Source organism: Metarhizium robertsii, assembly GCF_000187425.2.
Source record: "Metarhizium robertsii ARSEF 23 chromosome Unknown MAA_Scf_1, whole genome shotgun sequence".
NCBI classification, from domain to species: Eukaryota; Fungi; Ascomycota; class Sordariomycetes; order Hypocreales; family Clavicipitaceae; genus Metarhizium; species Metarhizium robertsii.
In genome coordinates this window covers 5710813-5735217 of record NW_011942149.1, presented here as the reverse complement: position 1 = coordinate 5735217, position 24405 = coordinate 5710813, and the positions used below count along the sequence as shown (strand labels likewise).

Here is a 24405-nt window from a genome sequence, read left to right as displayed (position 1 = left end):
CATGCAATCCGACCTTGCAAGTAGAGGCGGCGAAGTGTCGTGGTCCCAGTCTAACAGATGGGAGAGCCCGCTGACTGAGAAACTCAAGATGTTTCGAAAGATGATGCAAAATTTACGCCATATTGGGGCTGATAGCTCTCCGTCTTTACCAGAAAGCACAGCTGAGCTGGCACGCCTTTGGGTAAATATGGCAGAGGAAAAAAAGGTACGGTGTTCACAAAAAATGCGACGCCTAGAGGCAGCACGGGACCGCAGAAAAGCGATTGCCGAGGACCCAGATGAACAGCATGTAAACATGGTACAATTACTTCATGGGATAAAGTTCCCAGACAATCTCTCAACGGTGTTTGCGTCGCGAAATTGTTTCAGAGAACACATCTCTCACGACGATGCTCAATGGGTAACATGGCCGTCTTTGGCGGAGCTCAAAAAGGTGGGCGACAAACGGTCTGGTGGACATGAGCGATATTTTCCTCTCCCAAAGCTGAACGTCGATGTCAAAGGCTACGCGGCGTATCAGAAAGAGCATTGTTATTCGGCGGACGGGACGGACCTTGGCGGCGTGAGGCATTGGAAAGTTGACACTCGATTCGTTCCCTCTATATCCCCTCCCAATGCTCCCACCGAGCCCCCTTTCTCGCAGGCGACGGAACTGGTTCTCGAGGAACTGCCAGATTACCTACAAAAGGCAATAGAAGACATGAAAAAAGAACTGGATGAGAACTGGACGATGGCGACGGCTTTGGAGAAGAAGATGGATGATTTGGCCATAACGGCTGTTGAAACTGACCAGTTCGGTGGAGACGGGCATGAACATTGACGGGCGTTTCGAATAGCCTCCGAAAAGGTTGATTAGCAGCCACTGAACGACGGCAAGGCTTTGTCTAGACGTTCAACACTTTGTTCATTGTGAACAAAGACGAGACCGTTTTGTAATACTGCAGAATGGGAGGTTGCGCCAACAAAAGAGTGATACAAAGACGGGAGGAAAGACATAGGAAAGCACTAACATGAACTACCAACGATTTCTCTATATAGATTAATATCAAGCCATAGGGCACGACCAAAAACACCCCTTCTCTCATCAAAGAATCACGTTGGAACGATTACGAATTTCTTGTTAGAAACATGAGCACGTGATGAGTTTCCAATTGTACTCACTTTTGTGGGTCCGTTCTACACGTGACGCGTTCCCAATTGTACTCACTTTTATGGGTCCAGTCTGCACGTGACGCGTTTCCAATTATCCCCTCTGGTGTGCGAAGGGACCTTTACGGAGTACTCCGTAGGCAATCCTTACTGGCCCACAATTTCCAACATGCCCTGTAGCATACCTAAGCTCATAGGTAGGTCAGGGTCCCCAGCGCGATCTTTCGCTACTGTCCCCGGAAGAACGTGAATTTCCGAAGCCCTGAGGAGGGTACGTTCCTTGGGGCTAGCGAAAACCCACAACCACAATTTTTCGATTGCCAATTCAGCCCTCATCGAGCACTCCGCCCAAAAAGTTCCCTCCTCCCACATCCGCCGCCAATTCGATTGCACTGGTGAAGCAGCATAATCATCAGGTGAGTTGGCAAATTACACACGCAGCACAAGAGATGAGAGGTCGACGATGAACCAAAACAACGACGAATACAAGTCATCGACTCGAAGCGGTCATTCGAATTCGAATAATTCCCATGGGGTGGCCCGGCGTGTTCCGTCATTTGGATAAGCATCACCGACCGACCTCTACTCTTGATGTGCTCTGAAATACGCCTCTGTCCAATGTCAATCCGCTAACTCTCTGCTTTCTTAGAGCTCGCAATCATGGGTATCTCTCGCGACTCCCGCCACAAGCGCTCCGCCTCCGGTGCCAAGCGTGCCTTCTACCGTGCGTACAGACAATAATACCCCCCTGAGCAACATATACATTCTTTTTTGCCTCTACAATCGAAAGCCCGTATGCTATTGCTCGTCAATAAAAAGCATACGTTCTGACCTATTTCAACAGGGAAGAAGCGCGCTTTCGAAGCTGGCCGCCAGGGTGCCAACACCCGTATCGGCGCCAAGCGCATCCACACCGTCCGCACCCGCGGCGGCAACCACAAGTACCGTGCTCTGCGTCTCGACTCGGGCAACTTCGCCTGGGCCTCCGAGGGCTGCACCCGCAAGACGCGTGTCATCGTGGTCGCGTACCACCCTTCCAACAACGAGCTCGTCCGCACCAACACCCTGACCCGCAGCGCCGTCGTCCAGGTCGACGCCGCCCCCTTCCGGCAGTGGTACGAGGCACACTACGGCCAGCCCCTCGGCCGTAGACGCCAGAAGGCCCAGGCCGCCAAGGAGGGCAAAGTCGAGGAGGAGACCAAGAAGAGCAAGGCCGTCGAGAAGAAGCAGGCCGAGCGCTTTGCTGCCCGCGGCAAGGTCGACGCCGTTCTCGAGAAGCAGTTTGAGGCCGGCCGCCTGTACGCCATTATTTCCAGCCGTCCCGGCCAGTCTGGCCGCTGCGATGGCTACATCTTGGAGGGCGAGGAGCTTGCTTTCTACCAGCGCAAGCTGCACAAGTAAAGTGTGTTTTGTTGTGTGTGCATTGGCCAAGGAGAACGGGGAGAGGTTGTGCTTGGGAAGCTGGAGATCCAGTCGGCATGGCGGCTCCCATCCGCTGGTGTCCAAAAATCAATCCCCTCACGGGAATGGTGTTCAAGGGATTTTCTCAATTGTCTTGGGCATATTTTTTCAGGGCATGAAGAGCTTGACATGAAGCATCGGAATGGGTCCATAGGGAATGAAAACAAAAGAAACTTTTTTCTAACGTGAAATGTCACTGTACAATTTAATTACACTTATTCGCTGTATATGATGCATGAATAATACCTGAACCATGTTGCCATGTCCATAGCAGTAAGCGGACAAGACAATTTCACATAGTAGAGTTGCGTCCCCGGTGGACGAGGTATTGCTGTGTTTCGGGGACTCAAGCATGTCCCTTGAGATAAACCTTATATTTCCATGTTTCCTCCTGCATCACGACACAACCAGTCCAGTTTTCGCGGGCCTTCAAGGTATCACAGGGCCATGACGTTAGTCAGGTGGTCGAATACCTATGATAAGTCACGCTCGATATCAACGTACGGTAACTTATTCTCTTGTGACACTTTTTCTACAAAGTACTCATCCTATCGTTGTGATTACCCGCTCCATGTTGTCATGTCAAGGTCCAGCCCACCACAAAAGAAATCCATCAATGCACCGAGAACCAAGAATGTAGTATGCAAGCCCGCCGATATCATCATACATCAAGTCAGCTATGGTTTCCTTCCTCTACCACCTTGTATCCAGGTAACAAGGAGAGGTCTTATAACGCCATGCGGTAGCTTATGACAGCTATTTTTTGTTTTTGTACATGAATGCTTCCAATAACAGGAGAAGCAGAAAGACGAAAGAGAATGAATTTTATACGCGTTGCTTTCCACTAGTACATAATGTGGAAGAAATTGTGCAGAGAAGAGCCAGTGTTATGTGCGAAATTGACGACCCATGTCGGTCCATTTGGTTTTCAGGGTTTCGTGTTCATCGTTGATCTGTAGTGAAACAGGCACATGTTAGTCGTTCAGTGAGAAACCAAATGTGGTTACCATTCAGGGTTTGGGAGTCACTTACCTGGGCATAGCGCAATTTGCAATCCGCCAGCTCCTTTGCGAGTCTGTGCAATTCATTCTGCAAATCTACGTTTTCTTGGTAGACGTCTGCATTCTTCTTGACCATTTCACTGCGCTCTATCTTCCACTTCCTCTCGATCTCCTCAGGTTGTAACTGAATCACGTTCCTCAGTTCCTTAACCTGACCCTGGAGGCCCTCGTTCTCGTCCCGTAACCTATCGTTCTCACCCGGTAGCGTGTCGTTTTCATCCCGTAGCTTTTCGTTCTCTTTCCGTAGCTTTTCGTTCTCGGTCCGTAGCTCTTCGTTCTCGGTCCGTAGCGTCTCCATCTCCTCTCGCAACTGATCGCTCTCCACCGTGCAATGAACAAGCTTGTTACAAAGATCTTTTTGCTCGGCATCATGAGCCTGGACTCGTTCTTCCAATTTTCGCACCTGACCAGCCAGGTTCTCTTTAGCCATCTTCAGATCCTGCAACTCTGTTTCTTGTTTCTTCCTAGCTTGAGTCTTCTCCTCCCATTCCGCGGTATATATCTTCAAAATCTCGGGCGTAATCTTGACCTCGCATGCATCTCGGACAAGTTGGTCCGCTCTATACACCTCCTTGTCTATGCTGGAACTGGAGCTCCCAAAGAATCCATTTTCAAGGATACTGCCCTGGCTGGGATCCTTGTCGATATACACATCAAAAAGCCTGTCCTTCAAATACGTTGTGAGTTGTTGCATGTCGGATAATCCCAGCAGCGTGCTAGCATTCTTTTGCATCAACACGATACCGAATCGCAGAATAGCAGACAGGCCTTCGGACAAAATCAAGTCGTAGATACGGAGAACAAGCTGAAGCGGGAAGCGGTAGGCGAATAAGGTGAGAAACCACTGCGTAGCATAAAGATGTGGGGAGACATCGCGACGATGCAAGTGACAATACAGTGCTGGCTCCAAATCTTCCAGCAAACGCTCGAATAGGTAGCAATGCATGTGCAATCCCGGCATATCCTTGATAAACAAGTCCCGTAGTTTATATTGGTGCATTAAACGAACGAGCAGACAAAATGCCTCGTCCTCAGGCATCTAGATATGAAGATTGTCAGTGTCAGTCATGTTCTCGTCGTGGCCTGGCTAGAAGGGGGTGTTTTTGCTTACATTGAATAGCAATGGCATGATCAAAAAATTCATGCCCTGTGCATATCCAACACCATCGTCGTAGAGAGCATACGCTTTGCAGACGCCAAACAGACCTTCTTGAAGCCCCGCAGCAGCGGCATGCTTGGAAAAGCTCGTTCTCGCCCCAAGATCACGCCGAATAGTTTTCTCGAGGGTCTGAATTTTGGCAGCCCGTTCTTTCTGTTTCTTTTGTTTCTCCGCGGCCGATGCAGCCTGTGCCTTTGCAATCGCCTCGTGACTCTTCTCGCTCCTAGGTGACGTGCTGCCATTGCCAGCCGACTTATTCGAATGAATAGATGATGCAGAAGACTTCACGCCGTCACCATTTGTGTAGGAGGCGATGCCACTGGCACTGGGAGTGGGACTAGTAGCTGTGCTGCGGATATTCTGCCTGTCCTTGTCGGTACCTTGGGTGACAAGATCCTTGTATAGCGTTTCAAGGTGTTCATTTTTGCTCTGCGCAAGGACTTGCCAGATGACTCCTCTAATAGCGTTGGGAATGCCCGTAGCAATGGCCCTGTTCAACTCCTCGGGGCTGGTTCGGGCTACCGCAGCCGGACCTTCATAGACGACAGACTGCCAAAGATCCCAGTCCACTTGGGCTTCCTGCATCGCTGAAGGCCCGGCATTAACTCCAGATGCAGTGCCAGGGGCCAATTCATGATTGGGACTCGGCACTGGAGGCAGTGGGCTCTTGTCACCGGGCACAGTCTTACCGTCTGTGCTGACCAGCCCAAGCGCATCCTCTTGTCCGTCTCCATCGCCAGGAATTAGCTGTATACCGGCTTCCTCACGCATTCGTAGGACTTTGAACCTGTCTTTGAGACTCTTCCGATGGTTACCATTGGCGCCATTCGTAACTTGGTTTTCCTCCGTGAGCGTACTGAGCATCATTTCCGGGTTGCTTGTCAGGGTAGCAATGGAGCTTGCGGTGTTTCTTCTCCCAGAAGGCTGAGCTGGCGGAGACGTAGAGGTGTCTTTGTTTGTGGAAAACCAGGAAAATGGGGCCGAGCGTTTCCGGGCAGGAGGACTTGGGGCCGGTTGCGGTGGAGGAGCGGCGACTGCATTGTTTGAAGGGCCAGGACTCTTCGAGGGTGATTCAGCGGAGGGAGACCAAGCCATAGATGGGAGAGCATTTGTAATGCTGCTCAGAGACAAGGTCTTGCTGGCATGGTCCTTTTCAGGTGGAATCGGGGGTGCTACCAAGATACTCGTTTAGTGGGCAAGAATTTTAGGGGTCAGTTGTTTAACACACCTTCTGGCTTGGCAGGCGTCTCGTCATCCAGGTTCACATTATCGAGGTTCGATGTATTGGAAATGCGGCGCGAGAGCGGTGAAGACGTCCTGCCCGGGGCTGGCTTTACTTCCGCCTTGTCAGAGTCCACCAATTCATCCCTGGAAGTCCTCTTGTCCTCCTCGTCCTCCTCGTCCTTCTCGTCCTTCTTGTCCTTGTCGTCCCTGTCGCTTTTCTCGCCTCCCTCATTCTCCTCGTCTTCTCCGTCTCGTCGCGAAGCCCTTTTCGAAAGGGAAACGGATCTTTTTGTCAATGAGCGTACAGAGCCTGCATCAACTGTATCTGCAGTAGTATCTGCATTGTCTACAGCATCTTCGAACGAGTCCCCGTCTCCGCCCTGCAAACAAGCGAAGGTCAGCAAATATTCCAAGAGGGAACAGTGTGAGAATGGAGGCTTGTAGTTCTCTATAAAGCTTGCGGGCAGAAGCTACAGGCATAAACAAGTAATTTTTGGCCCCGACGTACCGTATCTGGGCTCGAGCTGGCGGCCGAGGAGGGCCTCGGCTTCCGTTCCTCCTGATCATTAGGAGAAGAAACGTCGCCGCCCTGCAGCGACATTGTACTTGTGCGTAAGCGCAGGGCGCCTTTAAGTGCGGTGGTTGTATATGTCAGTTTATGTTGCTCGTCGTTTGGAGCAGTTCAGCTCGTGGCCACCAGCACCGAATGAGGTGACGACCGCTCGTGTGACGTCGAACCTAGGGCAAGGGGAAAGGAGGTTGCTTGTCTGCTCAGTTGTCGACTCTCTCGTACAGTAAGGATGGTAAAGAAGGAGCTTGCCGCGCAGCGTCGCAATTACGGCCAGAACAGGAACAAAATTATTGAGAATGCGGAAAGGTAGTTACAGAGTGGAAGTCAGAAGCAGGGAGTAATAAAGAAGGCGGTGGTGAGTTGGCAAACGGGCACTGGTCTCCTCCCCCCTGGTTTCTTAGCGGGAGGTGGAACATTGAAGACCGAGGAGATACTTGGTGGAGTTTGGCGGTTAGTTGGGGGAATGTGTGCAATGGCTCGTGGCGGCTGGCTTGAATGTTTCCGGGCATTGAATGCGCAAGCTTGCTAGCCCAGGAACAAGCACCTGCTAGTTGGGAGCGAGATAGGGGCTCCCGACGCCTGGCAGATACAGCACCGGCAACAAGTGCTACCAGAAACCAACTACTACTACGGAGTACTACTACCAGCTGCTCTAAGCAACCAGCACCTGGCAACCAACCCTCATGCGGTCTGGTGCTCAAGTGGGCATGGAGGCAGACAGGCCCACCTGGGGAGCTCTGGCCGCCAACACCGACCCTCGACCCTTCGAATCGCAGCGTCAGACTGGGTCTTGGATGGGGCTCCGGGTCCAAGTCAGGTTTCAGAGGTCGGCTGGTGGGCCCACCTGTGGAAGACCCATAAACATTCAATGTTCGGATTGACACGCAAAAAGCATGGCATCCATTCATCAGAAAGGCGGGCAGTGAAGCCAGGTTGATACTACGTACATAGATGGCAATGTTAGTGCCCAGGATTGTTCTGCTATGAACCTTGAATTTCAATGTTGCTTTCCAAGTGCTCCAGCATGCAATCCGTGCTTCGTGCCCTGTGCTCGTATCGCGTGTCAACCACATTGTTCGCCGCCGCCAGGGGCTTTCGCTTCAAAGGCTCAAAAGGTGCTTTTATTGGCATCACTGATAGAGTCGTTTGTTGGTCCTGCTACCACATGCCTCTGCGGAAGCCTGAATACTGGCGAGGAGCAACATCATTGATGCTTCCCACTCTGCTTTGCCCGCATTGTCAGGGGGAACCGTCCACGAGAAAACTCTATATTGCCCAGGTGCGGAGAGGCAGATATCCCAAGGAGCGCCGCTTAGCCGCACATTTACCATGTACGACGACGTCTTAGTACCAATGTATGTACAAGTTGCGAGGCATGGGTCGTCAAAGCCAACTCAATGTGTCATTTTTAGTATGACAGCTCGATCTTTGTAGTATTCCGCTTCCAAAGGCAGATTTGGCGGGGTCTCTCTCCTCCAAGCTCCAGACTCTGCTGCTGCTCAGTTGCACCTGCCGGATTGACTCCAGCCATCTGGCACCAGACTGGTGATGGTGGCGGTGTCGTCAAGGACCACATTTCAATACGGGAGTATTCCGTAGAACGTGGTTGATCCGCCATATGATGAGTGCTCCAAAGGAAATACAATCCTAATTCAAGTTTAAACTGCATCAACCATGTTGTAGGTGGCCATGCGCATGTGCGCCAGACATGCATCCATCCTGCAGGCCCTTTGGAATGTAACTGTAACCATAGCCTCAAAGCCGGTGTGCTGATTGGCTGCCGCAATGTCACCACTTGTCCATTTTTCTTTGCTTCACCAGAAGCGTGAAAGAGGGTCTGGCAAGGGCACCGTGCTCATTGTAAGGAACAGGTTCGCCATTTGCACGCCAAGCCTGGCCGAGCGCCGTTGGAATTATTGATTGTGCACACATGGCAACCCACATGTCACCATAGTACGGACTGGCATGTTCTGACGACCTGGGCATGCAGGGCCAGTCCGAGTGTGAAGCGTGTTTCTATTGCGGAACGGCTTAATACATATGTTCATGGCATCATTGGAAGCCTTATGTCATGGATGCGACTAGCCACAGTGGGAAGGAAAAAGTATTGAACCAGATCAGGTACTCGGCTATCGCGCTTCATACTATAATATACTACAGTATATGAATGTTTACGTCTTGGCGGGTAAATATATTTTGTCAGACTGTATTCCTCTTCCTCTACCGTCCTTGTCTAAATCCTCATCTAGTGTCTTTAACTTATCTTCATGCTTCTTTGATGTTTCTTCTGCAATAACGGCACAAATTTCTGGGGGAACCTCGCTATCTAAACTCTCATGAAAAGTTCATCTCTTTCTTCTTTTAGCTTGAATGAGAGAATTCTAAAATGTGTGGGGTCTGACTCTTGTCACACGTCCAAGATGACAACAAAGGCATCGGCCACAGAGATCACACAACAACAAAGGAAGTATTATGAAAACCCGAGGTCGGACCTTAGCGAGGTTTGCCTCCGGCACTAGGGCTCACCGAAGTCATACATTTATAGAGACCCCTGACCCTCTAAGTCTTCCTGAGAAACCAAGGACCTTTGATCCCTCATAGTTGCTTATTAAAATGATATTGAACCCAACCTTCCAAGCCCAGTTGACCCGCCCTTGTCACAGTTCTCCAAGTCAGGATCTGGGGCAATAGCAATCAAACCCTTCTCAAGCGCTGCTTCAATGTTTTGATGAAGGAACAGACCGTTTAGTGGTGAGAAACATCTCATCAATAGGCCCCTTACCAAAGATAAGGCGATGTTATCCTCGGCTCTCCAAGGATAAAGGTGAGCGGCCCTAGGCAAACCTGGGGCCAGCCACTCTCGTTTGATTGGTTCCCAAACACGTAGTGTTTATCAGACTTCATTGCTTCTGGGCAGTATGCTTTAATCATTTATTCTTCATCTTCGATTGTTGAGAAGGATTGCGCTTTCTAGTACCGGCATCCCTGATGTTCAGACCAGCCCTCGATAGAATGAGAAGTGGAAATGTCCGAGTCCTGCCTAGTTTTTTGCTCCAAATTTTATTCCGCTGAGTTTGACGAGTGGTATAGGTTTCAAGTGTTTTTATTTTCTTCTCCAACTCTTTCGCAGAGCAAGATAATTATATCGCATGGAAGCGAGTTCAGCTTGTGAATCTGGAAACGATGGTGCGGTGTCTTATTTTGACGAGGTGCTACAACAGACAACAGTTTATTAGTAAATACTTGATGTGGCAGGATTCTGAGGTAGCCTTACAGTGGGAGGTAAAAAGTATTTAGTCACGTCAGGTACCCGGCTCTCGCGCTTCCTATTACGATGTACCGTAGATATATATGCAATATATTATAATATTCATGTGTGCTACTCAGTGGTTAAGCATATTCTGCCACAGATTATATATGTACCTAGGTACCTACTGAAAAGCTTCAGAATTGCGAGGACAATCCTCAAATTCCCTGATGTGTGTGTTCAAAAGTTTCTGACATGAAACAGTCCAGATGTCAACTGCATGTGGTGTCCAATGCCATCCGTCACTGTACTTTGTAAGTGGGAGGAGTCCTGTCATTTGCACAGCAGCTAAGAGAGAAGGAGCGCGCGGATTAGGAAAACAATTTGACGCGTTGAACGGGAGGTGTTAGCAACATTTACTGTACTGCTGTCACGTGCTGCACGTGCACATATGGTCAATATTAGCTGTAGCTGGCCTCGATGGCCCCAGAGAGTTTGCAAATTCGAGACTTTTTATACCATTCTACGTAATAACTGCTTTATTTATACTATGTACCTGGGAACTGACGCAAGAGACCAGTTGAACTTCGTTCATGGGATGACGGTGCTGCTTACCAAAGTTGTCAATCGGTACGCGCCTCTACTTGGACACTCTTGGCCCTCAAATGTCAACCGTCTGCACGTGGTTCAAAATGTTCAATTGCAAGTAGTTTGTTCCGCAAGCACCATGCTGGACTCATGCATGCAGCCAGTCAAAGTGCACCAGGTATTTAAGACTCAAAGTCAAGCGCTCCCAAAACTACAAGTACCTCGTACTACCTGGTGGGTAGTAGCTGCCTCAAGTGTTCAACGTCGCCTGCCACAGCCTACCAGGTACGGAGTACACCGGTACTTACCAAGTACTGGGTATTAGCGTGCCCCAAGCAAACATCCATGATCGGACCAAGTTGACGCCCACCACCAGCCGCAAGACTCGGACGCCTATTACGCAGAGGCCCACTCTGTTGCTGAACCTGACGTTTTTGACATCCGAACTCCTCCATCTTTTTCACTCCCAACATCACAGCTACTCCTCAACCCCCCGACACACCCTCTGCATCTAGGCGAACCTATATCGAATTGCTGAGGGCCGCGTAGTAGATTGTATCTACTGTTTCTATATCCGCCATATTGTCATTTAACGTTTTGGGGAAGCTAATCTGGGACGTCCTGCACCCGTCCTTGCACCCGCTCTCTAGCTTCATCTACCAGACCAACCGGACGGCCACCAACCAAAAACTAGTCCCGCGTTCGATATCCCTCGTTTCACAAGTTTGCCGTGAATATAGTAGCCCTGCTAAAAGGGGCTGTTGGTTTAGCTTCTGGTCCGTTAGACTCCGCTGCCGCGGGCTTCTTGCTCCCCTCACCGAGCAGCTGCCTGACGGGATCAAGTGGCACTTGTCCGTATCACCATCAATATTACACCTCAGACTACGGGTTCTGTTGAGCGAGATATTCGGGGCTGTCCGTTGAAGGGCACTCCGGCCCCTTGCAGAGCAGCATTGTCGTCCAGGCTAATAGCCAAATCGTAGTGGAGGGGGAGCTTGCTTGTGCTTCCGCGGCTCTGCCGCCTCTCTCTTCACCATGGGCAAAATCATCAAGACGATGCAGTCCAAGCACAAAGAGACTTTGGTAAGCTTCTTCCCTTCCATCAACCAGAGTGATTGGACTCGTACTTGACGCGGCCTCTCTAACCCCACATCTCACAGTCTCCTTGGCTGAAAAACTACGTCGAAACAGCCTCCACCATAGATTTGCCATCCTTGCCGAACCATCTGTCGACATTCCCATCGAGATGGCCGTTCGGACGTGGAGATTTGTATCACTGGATACCGCTTCTCAACCGATTTGATAGCATTTTGGAGCATTTCAACAAGACTTATGCCCTGAACGAGGGTCCACAGTCTCGAGATTTCGCCGCCGACGTCCTCCTCAACCGTGCGAAAGATTCGGCATTCAGTAGCGAGAAACAGTGGACATATGAGGAGCTTCAAGAGCTTGGTTTCTCGGCCGATGGTGACAGGGTGCTGATAGAGGCTGTTTTGCTATTCACTCGCATGCTCCTGGAGCATTGCGGCAACCGCAGCATCTATGCCAGCAGCCCGCATCTCAACGACCTTCTTAACACTACCGCATTGTCTGTTCTCATTTCAACATTGGAGGTGGGCTCAGAGTTAGCTCAGCGGTATCAGGCTTCCGTCAAAAGGATCGGCAATGCTTCCAGGCAGATAAGCGCAGCGCTGTTAGCAAACCATTACAACATCGACATCGAGCGAGTCCAACAAATTGCGCTGCCGTTTGTCAAGACTCCCATAGTAAGCCTAGCTGACCCTGCGTCATCCATAACCCCAGTCTCGACCAAGGGAAAGGAAAAGGCACACGGGAGCAGTAGCAGAAACTCGACTCCGACCCATGCTAACGACCTGGTTGCAATTGCTACCTGTGACGATGCAATGTGGCAGGGATGGGGCGACGTGAAAGTGCTGTACTATCCACAAGACAGCCATGTCGGCGTTGACGTGTCAAATGACACCGGCCGAACGTCACTCCCCTCAACACCGACTCCCCTACGCCGCAGCCATACCGTTGGTAGCCAGCAGAACACTCCCCGAGCCCGAAATATCGGTACTGATGACTCATCTCCTATTATCCCGCGAACTCCAGCTGTTTCGGAGGAACATGCCATCCCAGGTCAAAAGTCATTTGATTTGCCCAAGTCTGTGGTTTCGACTTCATCTATCTATGACCTTGTTAAGCGATGCCCCGATGACATGCCGTCATCTGCAAAATATGAGTTTTTTCACCGAGTCCGAGTTGCAAAGGCACTCACTGAGTCGCTCGAGTCGCGTCAGAAAATACTCGCGATCCGGTTACTTGCGATTACCAATCTGGCCTACATCCATACCGAATCAAACTTTGTTGACAAGGTTCTTCGTCACGATATTGACGAGACCAGAAGATACCAGCTTGTCTACCAACTTGCGGAGCTGATACACCCCTCGGCTGATGGACATTCAAAAATACCGCTATGGCTTCAGACGTTTGCCCTGGCTCTCCTGGAGGCTGTGTCAGGATTCCATGCCAGATGCCAAGATGTTCTGTCTGCCTTGAACGCCAATGTCAACCACGGAATCTTGCTCTACGTCATTAGAAAGGCTGTAGCGGGCATGCAGGTTGATGAGGCGACCGACATCGGTGACCAGGCCAGCGAAGCAGACGACTGGCGTAACAATCTCTTTTCTTTGACCTTGCATCTGTCCATGGCCACCCGCGTTGGAAGTGAAATGGTTTCGGCCGGTCTTATGGATATCCTGGTTGAGATTCTCCACATCCGGTCCCAAGTGGCTCAACGACACCATTCGATGGTGTTGGCGTTTCTAGATGGCCTTATTTGGACGTATCAAAATGCATTCACTGCCTTCTTCAATGCTAGCGGCCTAGGCGCTGTTGCACAACTGCTAGTAGACGCTGTTACAGAGGCTCAGAATTCGCTAAAATCATCTAAAGGTGTCAAACCCGACCAACAGTCTGTGGTGGTCGACTACGAGATCCCTTACTACCAGCAGCAGACGCTAAAATGGCTTCTCAAATTTGTCCATCACATCATGTCAAATTCTTATAGTTATGGTGGCAATACTGAACGCCTGCTAAGAAATCTAGCAGAAAACTCTGACCTGCTTCACAGTCTGCGAGAAATCATGGCCAATAAGCAGAGCTTTGGATCGGTGGTGTGGACTAATTCAGTCACAATTCTAAGTGATTTCATCAATAATGACCCAACCAGCTTTGCCGCCATATCTGAGTCCGGCATGATCAAAACATACCTCGAGGCAATTACTGGTCAGCCAGTGCCGGAGCAGCAACAAGGTGGGGAGTCGAAGCAGGCTGAACAACACCAAGAAGACCAAGGTGATGCCGAGTCTCCGGATTCGTCTGCTGCCGCCGCTTCAATTGCAGACGAGGATGACCGGCCGCATCCTCCCTCAGACGATGATATTCGGCACACAAGGCGCAACAAACCTGCCGAGGGTATTTTGGCCTCTTCAGAGGCGATCAATATTGTTCCTCAGGTCCTGAATTCTATCTGCCTGAACAATATGGGCATGAAGCTGGTTGTCGCCTCTCGAGCTTTTGACAGCTATCTTGAAATTTTTGAGAGCTCTCAGCATGTATCGTGCATGGAAGCAGACAGCGACTTGGCGGGCAACGTCGGCGCCAACTTTGATGAGCTTGCCCGTCACCATCCACCCTTGCGAACGTCCATCTCCAATGCTGTCATCGACATGGTTGCCAGAGTACGTTGGCTAGGAATTGAGAGAGGAATGGAGTCGGACTGGGGTGCCAGGCTGTATGTCACCACTGCAGAGGGAACTGTAGTCACTGTTCACCCGAACGAACACTTCATGAAAGCACCAACGGTAGAGTCTGCCCCTGAGCGACAGGGTGCTACCACCGAAGGGGCAGACGTGGACATGTCTGACGCAGCTTCCACCAACGAGACTATCACCGAGAAGAGCAAGAAACCTCAAAAACTGGCCCCCGCTCAATCACTTACACCATACATTCATGGTCTGGCTAATTTTTTGACCGGCTATTTGTCTAATACACTGCTCAAGGTAAACTTTGTGAGAAAGGGTGGCATTGAGCTCCTTCTCGACTTGTGCGAGTCACCAAGTCTTGACGCATCATTTGGCGATTCATCTGCCTCCAGAGTTCTCAATCAGGTCATCGCCCAATTAGTTGAGCACTCCCCTGTTCGGGGTCTGCCCTCACTATTGCGTCGCGCGCAGTCAAACATCGATGTGTTGAAACCTCTTGCAGCCAAGACTGAGGCTCTCCCTCCGTACTTTGGCGCTTTCCTTGCTACGGATTTGCATGTCTGGAGCGATGATCCCGAGCAATCGAAAGTTGTTCTACAAGCAACGCAAAAGATTAAGGCACTGTTGAACGCTCAAAACTTGATTAAAATCATTTCCGACTGTTTCACCACGTCGAGGTCCAACGCCCTGCAGTTCTACCCCGTGAACATTTATGATTACTATTTGAAGCTCGTAAAGTCTATCGGACCATTGTTGCGAGGTATTTTGGCCGAGGAAGCAGGCGAGCTCTCCGTTGTACCGCAGCATTGGTCGTTGCGTCGTCAGGGTTTTCTCGGCGTGACCAACACAAGTGAGGGACGTGATGCTGCGGGGAGCGACGAAACCTCAATCCCAGATGTGCTCAACGATGCTGCCAGAAGCTGGCCCTCTGCTGATGGCACTGACACTTCTGCACCCGTTGAACCTACGGAGCAAGAGCGCTCTAGCGCCCGGTTCATGAATTACGAGATCTTGCACACGCTTTTGCATCCCATGATCCCCACCTCCTTCCCCTTGTTTCAATCTCTAGGCAAAGCCCTCTTGCCTAGGAGAGAGCCAAACCACCTCGATCCATTCCCTCGTCCTAGACAGTTGGAGATTGCGATGGCCTTGGCGGACACTGTCTTATCGCATCTTGGCCCGTCAGTCGCCCAGGCTGAGCCGACATCTAAAGACTTCCATTACTGGATTATTATGCTTCACACCATTCATGAAATGCTAATCGACCACCCGTCACCTCGACAAAGCGACAGATCCAATGTGCAAATTATCATGCCGGTTCTCCTTGCATTCAAAGAACAAGGTGGCCTCGACGTGCTGAATTCTATACTCAGGATCTTGGCATCATCTGTGAAAGCGGGGCCAGACAGCAACATAGACGAAACGTCAAAAGTCAAGGTTGCCGCATTTGGACTTAAGAAAGTCCTTGATCTTTACTACATCCTGGTGAACGGAAAGTACTTGTCGGAAAGCAGCAACCACTTCAATCTTCATCGCCAGGCCGATCGGTCACAGAATATTCCAAACGTAGCCCAGCAGGTTGTGGTCGAGTTTCGCGCAGCAATTCTGCCTGCCATCATGGAGCTTTGGACGTCCAACTTCGTCGAAAAGGTTCCCGATGCCACGGTGAAGAGACTCCTGGATATTCTCAAGATTGTGTGTGCGGCTGAGCACGAACCCCAATCTATCCCCAAAGATGCCAAGGCGCCCTTGATGCTTTTCAAATACACTGATGCCAGATTTAACTGGGCATCTGTTCAAAGCGTGGTGAAAGAGGTCATAGACACGGGCTTTGAGGAGGATCTTGTTCACGAAGCAGTCTATAGAGCTAATGGGAACACTGCACCCGTTATCGAATATTGCCGCGCTCATACAGACGGTCTCGCAGGGCCACGAAATCCCATTCCTCCTGAGGACGCAGACATTTCGGCTCTACAACAAGAATCATCAGCAGTCCAAGAAGATCAATCGAATACAGTTACTGCCCCTGACTCCGACCAGATGATCTTAGATGCTCTTCCCGATATATCTGCTGATGACATGGTCGAATATGTCGATCGGCATATCGGCAATATTCAGGCTGATAATGATAATTCATCAGAAGCCACGGGTGTAACGTCATCCAATCACAGAGATGACACGACCGACAAAATCCCTACCATGAATTTTGTTGTGAATTTCAACGTGGTCAAGGACGAGCTGGATAACATGCGTTCCAAGATCCGCGCACAATTGATTGACCAATGTCTGGACGTGATTCGAACCCATCCCGAGACGGCCATTGAAGTATCAGATTTGGTATCTACCACCATTTTGCGACGGCAGAACCAGGAAGCCCAGGAAGAGGTTGCCTCCACGCTCACATTTGCTCTTTCATCTTTATCTCTGGACGAGGATGAGAAGCGGCGAAATGGCAAGTGTATTGCAGCCTACGCTCACCTCTTGGCTCTGTTGCTCCAGGACGAGAATTTCTTTGAGCACAATAAGGAAAATCTCGCTGATAAGGTAGACGAGTATGTTGGCTTCTTGAAAGTCCCACTTTCGTCTTCCACCGACGAATTGCCACCTTGGATTCCTTATATTTTGCTTGTTCTGGAGGCTCTTCTCTGCCATGATGAACGACCAGTCCCGGTGCAATGGAAGCCGCCAAAGTCTCTAGAAGACCCCGTTTCTGAGCCTGTCATTCGATTAGGCCTGCCGTTGGTTGGTGACGAGAATTGTAACAAAATTCTGGAATCTCTACTTAACTTGCTGCCTCGTATTGGCAAGGAGGAAATTCTAGCTACTGCAGTGCTAAGAGTGCTTTTAATCCTGACTCGGAAACGACGCCTGGCAAAGGTCGTAGGCGAGAAGAAGAACCTGCAGCGATTATTCCTAATGGCCAAGCAACTCTCTGGCTCCGGCTCCGAGCGTCTGAAGCAAACAAGGCTTACTGCACACATCATCACCATCTTAAGGCACATCATTGAAGACGAGGATATAATTAAACAGATTATGCGCGCAGAGATACAAGCGGACTTTCCCAATTTAATTAGGAACCAACGGGGCCACCCTGATGTATCATCTTTTCTCCGAGCCATGGCACCTGTTGCCCTTCGCGCTCCGGATCTGTTTGTGGAAGTGACAAACGAGGTGCTTCGATTTCAAAGATGGATGGCTCCATCCGGAGATTCGAACCGATCGCAGGCTTTGGTTTGGAAAGACCAGCAATCCGACTCCAAAACTGAAGAGGAGAAGCCAACCGCAGATGGATCTTCGAGCGATACCGTAAAACCCTCAACAGAGCTTGCCGACAAAGAAATGGCTGACGTCCCAAAGGCACACCATGACATTAAGCGACCGGTTGTAGAGAATCCCGATGGAGTCATTCATTTCCTGCTGTGCGAGTTAGTCAACTATCGCGAAGTAGATGACAAGGAACCTTCTGCGCCTTCTGACCTCAACACGGAGGCTACTGGAACGGCAAACTTGCGAGATACTAGCTCCAAGGATATTTCAGCAGCTGACGGAAAGGATAAAAAACAATCGAAACCTTTGTTCAAGGCAGAAGAGCATCCTATATTTGTTTACAGATGTTTTTTGCTGAACTGTTTGGCAGAACTCCTGCAGAGCTACACACGAACGAAGGTCGAATTTATCAACTTCAAGCGTAGCGCCCCACCCTTGTCGACTACAACCCCAATTAAGCCACGAACAAGCATCTTGAACTATCTGATTTACGATTTACTGTGCCAAGGGAACCTCAACGGTACTACCGACACCATTGTTTCGAAGAAGAAGGCAGCGACATCGTCGCTGACTCAAAAAGTTCTGGTGGCCCTCGTGTCTAAGACCAGTGAAAAGGCTGCAGACCGTAGAGCCGACAAATTTGTTTATGATGACGAACCTGACTTGCTGTTTGTCCGAAAATTTGTTCTAGACACAATATTGAAGGCTTACGAGAAGGCGCCGCTCACTGATGAGCCTCTTGAAACCCGATATTCCCGGATGCAGTGCTTGGCTGAACTCATGAACCACATGATTGGTGAGAGGGATAGGGACCAGAATCCAAATTCACGAGGCAGCGACAGTCTTCAGTCTCGCTCACAGGCGCAGCTCCGCCGATTGATGTACGAAAAGGGCTACGTCGACAAGCTCACGTCGTCAATCGCCGAAATTAGCCTCAGCTATCCGGGCGTAAAGCGGGCTATCAAGTATATCCTCCGTGTTCTGCGTGTTCTAACCAGCACCGCAAAAGAACTAAGCCAATCAAGTATTTTACCTGCAGATCCTGCTGGTGACCACAGTGACGAGGAATTCGCATCATCTTCATCACTGTCTGATGTCGACGACGATGATAGAGAAGAGACTCCGGACCTGTATCGTAATTCCGCACTAGGAATGCTGGAACCTCGGGGAGAAGATGACGAGTCCGATGAAGGTGATGAAGACGACGATGAGGACATGTATGGCGATGAATATGACGACGACGAGATGGACTACGGTGAGGATGATATTACCGATGGCGAGGATGACATTAGTGATGATGACGAAGAACTTGGTGGCATGGGAGAAATTGAGGGTCTCCATGGTGAGCCAGGCGTGGTTGAAGTCATCATGGATGAAGATGAAGATGACGAAGAAGACAGCGACGATGAAGAGGATGACGACATGGACTCTGCTGATATGGAAGATGTGGAGGACCGGGTAGAGATAGTTGACGAGGATGGGAACCCCCTTGAGGAGGATGGAGACTCTGGTTGGGAAAGCGAAAGCGATGTTGAAGAGGATGATGACCCGGACCAAGATGCTTTGGATTATGACGCAGAGGTCCAAGAAGAGGGAGAATCTCATATGCATGGCATGGCCCCAGGCGATTTGCTTGACAATATGGCTCGGGCTATTATGGGGGATGATGGAGGGTATGATCCGGATCTAGGTTTGGACGACCATTATCTCGACGATGAGCATGAAGATGGTGGTATGCTGAGTCCCCCCTCCCCATTTCCTTTTGAAGCAAACCCAAGGGCGAAAATGCAGCTGCTAATAAAATGCACAACCATAGAAGATGAGGATGAGGATGAAGATATTGATGACGAGGAGTACATCTATGACGAGGACTATCCAGGTAAACTTGTGAAAAGCTGTTTATGGCGATTCAGTAGCATGGTATTTATACTAATCGTGGCTAACCTTAGATGACCAACTGCCCCCAATGCCATCGTTGGGGTGGGATGCTGTCAACCCTGACATGGATGACCGGCATCGTAATATGCTCCTCGTTGATGGCCACAGACGACCCGTATTGGCTCGAATGGACAACCGCAGTTCCTTTCCCGGTCGTTTCCTCGGTGGATCTCATCGTGATCAACTGGGTAAGCTCTTGATCTAAATGCTTCCATCACAACCCTTGCTAACTATGTAGTAGGAGAGTTCCGCAGCTACTTTACGTCACGAAACCACAGATCTACGGGGGCACAATCTAACGCGGAGGATGGTCTCAATCCCCTCCTGCGTCGCAGCGATCAAGCAAACGAAGGCCTGCCTCGGCCTGGCCAAACGCACGCTTTAGATTTAAGAATTCCGCCTGGTTTGCTCGGCGCCGGTCGCCACTCCATGGATGGTCCCATGGGCTTGTTGGGAGAACTCATGGAATTTTTGCCAATGATGAGCCAAAGCGGAAATGGCCAACAGGCTTTTCATTTCCACATCACTGGACCTGGCGCACCTCGGGAATTTAGAGATCTAGGCCCAGCACGGTGGGTTAGGACTGATAATCGGCGCGACGCAACAGCCCAGGAGCCTCACCAAGCAGTTTCGTTCACCGCAGAATCAACCTTGGACCGCTACCAGGAGGAGGCCAGGATGATTTTTGGGGTCAACCACACCACTGAAGCGTTTAAGCTTATCAACATCATTACCGCACAGCTTACTCCCGCTGCAATGGAGCTTGAGAAGAAGATCAAAGCCGAGGAAGCAGAGCATCAGAGACGTGCAGATGAGGAACGAAAGAAGAGGGAGGAAGAAGAACGTCTTGCCCAGGAAGCGAAAGCGGCGGAAGAGAAGGCTGCCAGAGAAAAGGAGGCAAAAGAACGTGAAGAACAGGAACGACTTGCGCGGGAACGCTTGGCCACTGCAGAAACCACAGAAAACGAGCAACCAGATCGTTCCAGCGAAGGAGCGATGGAAGGTATCGAGACATCTGGACCATCAAGTGAGCCTCAATCCACAGTAGAACCAGGGTCTACGTCCGCTACCGCTGAACAACCCCGTGTTATGACTACTATCAGGGGTGAAGAGGTTGACGTTACGGAGCTGGGCATTGATCCTGAGTATCTGGCCGCCTTACCTGAAGAATTCAGAGAAGAGGTGATTGCTCAGACTGTCAGTGAGCGGCGATCTCAAGCTCGCGAGGAGGCCGCAGCCGGAGAGTCAACAGACGTATTCCAAGAATTCCTTGACGCTCTTCCTGACGAACTCCGCCAGGAAATTGCCCAGCAAGAACGACAGGAAGAACGCAGACGAAATCGAGAAGAGGCTCGTCGCCAAGCAACTGTTCCATCCGGACAGCCGCCTCCCGCTGAAATGGACGCAGCTAGTATTTTGCTCACCTTTCCACCTGCTCTTCGCCAACAAGTTCTCATGGACCAAGGCGAAGACATAATGGACCAGCTCACACCGGAGATGGCTGCCCAGGCGAGAGCCTTGAGTCAACACCACCCCCCAATGCCTCAGCATCAAGGCGTACGATCTATCGTCACCCCAGGACAAGGACCTCCTCAAGCTGCTGCCCGGGACAACAGCGAAGGTAAAGCTCAACGCCGAGCTGTAGTGCAGATACTGGACAAATCTGGGGTGGCGACTCTTTTGCGCTTGATGTTCATCGCCCAGCAAGGCTCCATCCGAAACTACTTGTTCAGCGTCTTTGCTGATGTCTGCGAAAATCGCCAAAACCGACTCGAGGTGGTAAGCACGATCCTTCAGATTCTTCAAGAAGGCAGCACAGATATGAACGCGGTTGAACGAAGCTTTGGGCAGCTATCGATAAAGGCAAGGAAGCACAAGGAGCGTGAAACCGACCAGAAAACACCTCAGAGTCTTAAGAAAACACTGACAAACTTGGGAACCACCGCCACACAAGTTCAACAGACCAACTCGGAAACCTCGCCGCTCTTGATTGTGCAGCAGTGCTTGGACCTTCTGGTGGACCTGTGCACGAGGAGTCAACACATACCATGGTTATTCTTGACCGAGCACGAAGTCGTAGGGTCTACTCTTAAGAGGGCATTGAGCCGAAAAGGCAAGATTAAGGACTCTAAGGCTCACAAGTACGCAATCAACTCTCTCTTGACTTTGCTGGATCGTGAGATTGTCATTGAGAGCTCTGTTGTGATGACACATCTCGCCGATTTGCTAAATCGTGTTACTTTGCCACTTCTTAGCCTCGACCGCAAACGCAAAGATACCACAGAGGAGGTCAGAAAGGAAGCTCCTGTCGCTACTGAAGGAGAACAGCGGTCTGCCTCGGCTGAACAACAACAACCTGAAACGGGTACCTCTACTGAACCTCCCGCAGGGCAAATACCAACTTCTGAACAAAATGCCGATGCTGCGGAGGGAGAGCCTCATCAACAGAAGAAAGAACCTGGGTCGAAGAAACCGAGACAATTGCAGCCACCAGTCATTCCACCACAGAATCTCACTCTTGTTGTGAAAATATTCGTTGCTAGAGAGTGCAGCTCCAAGACATTTCAGAACACCATCTCGACCATCAAAAACTTGTCGGCTATCCCGGGCGCAAAGGCTGTTTTCGGACAGGAGCTCGTGAAACAAGCCCGTCTCTTGAGTGAAAATATCGTCTCAGACCTAGACGACCTTCTTCCCCATATCGAACAGGCCACTTCTGGCACTGAAATCCAAGGCGTTGCACTTGCCAAGTTTTCTCCAGGAGCGTCTGAGCAAAACAAGCTACTCCGCGTTCTGACTGCATTGGATCATCTGTTCGATGGCCGCAAGAAAGGTGGTGATGGCGAGACGGAGGAGTCTAAAGAGCATGACAAGCAGCACCTCGTCACTTCTCTATACCACAACTCTACATTCTCCGCCATGTGGGAGAAGCTCAGTGCCTGCCTAAAGGCGATTCGAGAACGAGAGAACATGCTGAATGTCGCTACAATTTTACTCCCACTGATTGAATCCCTTATGGTTGTATGCAAGAACACGACGGCAAGCGATGACTTGTCCCAGAGCCAGGCGAGCAAAGGCATGGTTCTTTCTAGCCCACCACCAGAAGCCCGGACCGCCAGTTTGTTCTTTGCCTTTACGGAAGATCATCGACGCATTCTGAACGAACTGGTGCGCAATAACCCAAAACTCATGTCTGGAACCTTTGCGCTCTTGGTTAAAAACCCCAAGGTTTTGGAGTTTGACAATAAACGGAACTACTTCAATCGCAGTGTTCACTCGCGAAGTAACCAAAATAGTCGCCCATCCTATCCTCCCCTGCAACTGTCAGTCCGTCGCGATCACGTATTCCACGATTCCTTCCGATCACTCTATTTCAAGTCGGGTGATGAAATGAAATTCGGCAAACTTAACATTCGCTTCCATGGAGAGGAAGGCGTTGACGCGGGTGGTGTCACACGTGAGTGGTTCCAGGTGCTCGCTCGACAGATGTTCGACCCCAACTACGCGCTCTTCACGCCTGTGTCGTCAGATCGTACTACTTTCCACCCCAACAAGCTTAGTGGAATCAACCCGGAACATCTAATGTTCTTCAAGTTCATTGGACGCATCATTGGCAAGGCCCTTTACGAAGGCCGCTTGCTTGACTGTTTCTTCAGCCGAGCAGTTTACAAGCGAATCTTGGGTAAATCTGTATCGGTGAAGGATATGGAGTCATTTGATCCTGATTATTACAAGTCACTCTGCTGGATGCTGGACAATGACATTACGGACATCATCACAGAGACATTCTCGGTTGAGGACGACGAGTTTGGCGTTACGAATGTTTTTGATCTTGTTCCCAATGGCCGAGACGTTGCTGTCACTGAGGACAACAAGCACGAATATGTACGACTGGTGGTTGAACATAAACTCCTTTCATCTGTCAAGGAACAGATGGAGAAATTTTTGCAAGGTAAGATCTCTCGAGGCCCTTATGGATCTTTTTTTCTTCTCTCTTCTCTAATCACGTTGATTTCATTTTAGGCTTCCATGATATCATTCCTGCTGAGTTGATCTCCATTTTTAACGAGCAAGAACTTGAGCTGCTCATCTCGGGTCTTCCCGATATTGACATTGATGACTGGAAGAGTAATACGGAATATCAGAATTACACACCATCATCTCAACAGATTCAATGGTTTTGGCGAGCTGTTAGGTCCTTTGATAAAGAGGAACGCGCCAAGCTGCTCCAGTTTGTGACCGGTACCAGCAAAGTTCCCCTCAACGGATTCAAGGAACTTGAAGGCATGAACGGCATCAGTCGTTTCAACATTCATCGAGATTATGGTGACAAGGATCGATTACCGTCATCTCACACTTGCTTCAATCGTAAGTATCCACTAGCAATTTTGCAAATGTCTGGAAATTTTTGCGACTTGCGTAAGCTGACTCGTGCTACAGAACTTGATCTCCCAGAGTACGAAAGCTATGACATGTTGCGAGCTCAACTTCACAAAGCCATTACCCAAGGCAGCGAGTATTTCGGATTTGCATAGAAAATGCATATGATGATGCAACAACATGATAAGTAAGAAACGCCGCAGCAGCATAGCGTGGTCAGGCCATATAACGGCGCCATGGTGTTGGAAGTGTGAATCAGCGGGTCCTGGTCGTATGGATATACAATTCGCTGGCCTTGTACCTTTCCCTTTTGGGGTTCCGTTGGTTTCATTTTCGAGTAGTGCATATTGTTTGGAGAGCAGCTGATGAGCGCGCGGCAAAGTGCCCTTTTAGTTGGTTGGACTCTCTCCTTTATGGAGATTGCCGCTACGCAAAGTATCTGGATTGGTCAGACTAGGGAGAAGTGCAGGTCTCACTGGAATGGGCATTCAGAGATTGATGACACATGAAGGGGAGCAAAAGCTTGTAGAGTATGGAAATTCGCAATTAGAGTAAATATGACTTGAAAGGACTTGAGATCCATGGGCCGC

General features: G+C 50.0%; 4 protein-coding genes across 4 annotated transcripts; 3 read left to right on the top strand and 1 right to left on the bottom strand.

Moving 5' to 3' along the window:
* Positions 1–223: 223 nt before the first annotated feature.
* Positions 224–820, top strand: MAA_01852 (uncharacterized protein; the record flags this gene model as incomplete). The annotated part of the gene is made up of 1 exon (XM_007819850.1): positions 224–820. The coding sequence occupies one exon, from the start codon at positions 224–226 to the stop codon at positions 818–820; it is 597 nt and encodes a 198-aa protein (XP_007818041.1).
* A 989-nt stretch (positions 821–1809) lies between these two features.
* On the top strand, positions 1810–2550 carry MAA_01853 (40S ribosomal protein S8-B; the record flags this gene model as incomplete). Its single annotated transcript, XM_007819851.1, has 2 exons — positions 1810–1873; positions 1994–2550. 2 exons carry the CDS (start codon positions 1810–1812, stop codon positions 2548–2550), a joined length of 621 nt encoding a protein of 206 aa, XP_007818042.1.
* Positions 2551–3497: 947 nt separating this feature from the next.
* Positions 3498–6655, bottom strand: MAA_01854 (GTPase activating protein (Gyp5); the record flags this gene model as incomplete). The annotated part of the gene is made up of 5 exons (XM_007819852.1): positions 3498–3563; positions 3643–4710; positions 4783–6002; positions 6059–6434; positions 6563–6655. The coding sequence occupies 5 exons, from the start codon at positions 6653–6655 to the stop codon at positions 3498–3500; spliced, it is 2823 nt and encodes a 940-aa protein (XP_007818043.1).
* Positions 6656–11495: 4840 nt separating this feature from the next.
* MAA_01855 (HECT protein) lies at positions 11496–23970 on the top strand (the record flags this gene model as incomplete). The annotated part of the gene is made up of 7 exons (XM_007819853.2): positions 11496–11543; positions 11621–19229; positions 19314–19376; positions 19447–19623; positions 19677–23387; positions 23459–23803; positions 23876–23970. The coding sequence occupies 7 exons, from the start codon at positions 11496–11498 to the stop codon at positions 23968–23970; spliced, it is 12048 nt and encodes a 4015-aa protein (XP_007818044.2).
* Positions 23971–24405: the final 435 nt, after the last annotated feature.